The sequence below is a fragment of the Octopus bimaculoides genome, chromosome 12, assembly GCF_001194135.2.
Source record: "Octopus bimaculoides isolate UCB-OBI-ISO-001 chromosome 12, ASM119413v2, whole genome shotgun sequence".
In the NCBI taxonomy this organism is placed as follows: Eukaryota; Metazoa; Mollusca; class Cephalopoda; order Octopoda; family Octopodidae; genus Octopus; species Octopus bimaculoides.
In genome coordinates this window covers 64946168-64948889 of record NC_068992.1, presented here as the reverse complement: position 1 = coordinate 64948889, position 2722 = coordinate 64946168, and the positions used below count along the sequence as shown (strand labels likewise).

Genomic DNA, 2722 nt, shown 5'->3' with positions numbered 1-2722 from the left:
TATATATATATATGTATGTATATATGTATGTAATTCATTGGTGTATGTGTAATTATGAACGTATACGGGTGTGTTGCATTTTGATATTTGCTTTACAACATGGATATCTCTATTTCAATACTTTTCGTGAGCATTATACCTTCTTACAACATTCATATTTTCATCAGTTTTTACGTTTAATCGTTAAAGATCCAACTGCATCGAGTTAAGTTTCAATTTTAGGATACAGGTGATATTTTATCATTAACAAACTCATATGATGATTTATTTTACTATTTTATTGTAACGCAAATATATCAAACACTATGGTGTGATTGATCTGTCATTTGCAATTAAAATCTGCTTCTTTTACGACAGTAAATATATTCAAAATGGCGTCGGACAACAAGTTTCTTTCTCATTTTTGTAAGAATGAATCTTCTTGATTACAAAAGAAATTGTTCAGATTTCGCTGTCAAACATTTCGAAGTGTTCACTCTCAAAGTCAAACACGTCTACCCTATATTATATAATATACTAGTTGGTGAAGGAATAAGCTATTAAGGAGATGAAAAGATCTAAATTGACAGAGCCGTTGTGGAAGGCGGAGATGAGATTGTAAAGGAGAAGCCTGCAAAATCCAAGTATGAAGAGATTCTTCATCTTTTCTTTGTGCTTCCTATTATACTTCCTATTGACACATCAAAGTCAATAGAAACTTCAAACACAACAATATGTCAGAATTGTTTCCAAAATTATCAAGAAGCTTTGATAAAGTATGTGACTGTATCTCTATAACTTTAATTTGTCGGCCTCTTTAAGAACAATACAACTGTCACCCAAGTCTATCATCTAAGAAGTGGTTTGCTATCACCAAAAATTGCCAATTGAAACAAAAAATAAACAACAAATAATAATAAAATAAAATATAATTTAGTTTAATCGTTCATAAAGCGAGAAAAGACTGAAGTTATATTTACCTTTCACACAAATATAATTTGATGAATTTCTATTTATTTAATATTAAAATATAATTATACGATTCTAATTTAGTAATATACAATAAAAACACTTTGTTTCAGTGTCTGACTTGAAGATATATTTAAAATTTTAGAAAGTCTGTCAAATTAACTATTCGCTGTAGTTTTCTGCAGTTCTTGAAAATTATGCTTCACTTCATTAACTAGACTCTTACCTGGCGACGGGACTAAAAGCTCTGAAGACAGACGAGCAATGAGAGGGGCTGCACATAAGTACTTTTTTTAATACTGTGCTGCAAAAATGTCTAGGGGAGTGGCAAGAAATTCTTGATGACAAATTCTTGGTGACGAATTTCCTATCATCTTCCACGTTTGACCCCGAGCAAGCAACTCGGTCAACGAGACCAGCTACAGAAAGGGTGTATATTACGAACGGTGACCACGCCCATACACGCCGTCGCCGTCGTTGCCACCATCACCGTCGTCAAATATTCTTGTCGGTTTGTCACATTCAGCTCGCGCCTGCGCATCTTCAGTAACAATATTATCAAAACATTAACAACAATATCAACACAGATAAGGAAAAGAAGAAAATCATTTAAAGAGTGTGGAAACTAACAACTATAGGATATGGGTTACGAAAATAAGGCAACGTGTACTATTTCATTTATTCTTTCATATTATGTTGTTGTTATTCTTGTTATTGATGAGTCTGTTATTTTTTTGTACTTCTCAGTCGTTTGCATGTATCAGAAAAAGAAATATTTAAATGCCATTAATTCTACTTAAGTTAAACCTTTGCTTTTTTCATTGATCTTTCATTCTTACACTTTCTCAGAAAAATTACTCCCGGTTCTATTTTCTTCCCCCTCTGTCTCCCCCTCTCCCTCTCCCGTATCTCCCCATCCCCCCTCTCTCTCTCTCTCACACACACTGTGAGCATGTGTGTGTCTGTGTGTGTCTGCATGTGTTTGTGCATATCTTTCAGTACGTTTGTGTAAGCTGTGTGCAATGCGTTTCTCTGTTTGCCTCTATTCGTATCCGAATTCTCTGTTTCCCACTTCGCTCTTTTCTCTCTTCTTCTTTGTTTCTTTCCCTCGATATCTCACTATTCTTTCACATACTCCTCCTACATCTCTCTTCTTCATAGTTTCGCACCCTATGGCCTCACCTTCCGCCTTCTTCTCTCTCATCTGCCATGATGTCATGAATATCAGAATAGCTGTTTAACGTATTGCCTTCCTCTTTTATATTTCCAGGATGAGAAAAATCAAGTTTTAGTGACCAATGTGTGGCTAGACCAGGTAACTATTGATGTCATTGCTGTTAATTGTACATTACTACACTGCCGTTGAATCGAAGTCAAAATCATCTTTAGCACCAGCATCATCATCATCATCACCATCATCATCATCATCATCATCATCATCATCATCATCATCACCATTATAATCATAACGATCGTCGTCGTCGTAGTCGTCTTAGTCATCACCATCGACATCATTGGCATAACGTTTCCCCTCCTACGTTAGCTTTCCTTTATTGTTATAACAGTCTCAGCCAAGATAATATCTAATAACTCCACCATATATAAAGATTTATATACATACATGTAAAAGATACATATACATACATGTAATCTAAACAAGAGATATACATACATAGATACATATTTTCACACACAAACACTCATATATAACTATGTACGTAAGTATATATGTATGAATTTACATAGGAATATACATGCATGTATATATATATAT

At 34.2% G+C, this 2722-nt stretch overlaps 1 protein-coding gene across 1 annotated transcript in view; it reads left to right on the top strand.

The window, feature by feature from the left end:
- Nucleotides 1-2314, top strand: part of LOC106884488 (neuronal acetylcholine receptor subunit alpha-2) — a 242942-nt gene extending 240628 nt beyond the window's left edge. Inside the window, exon 3 of the mRNA XM_014935899.2 lies at nt 2219-2314. Within this exon, the coding sequence (XP_014791385.2) occupies nt 2219-2314 (96 nt within the window). The remainder of the gene's footprint in view (nt 1-2218) is intronic.
- The last annotated feature ends 408 nt before the right edge of the window (nt 2315-2722 follow it).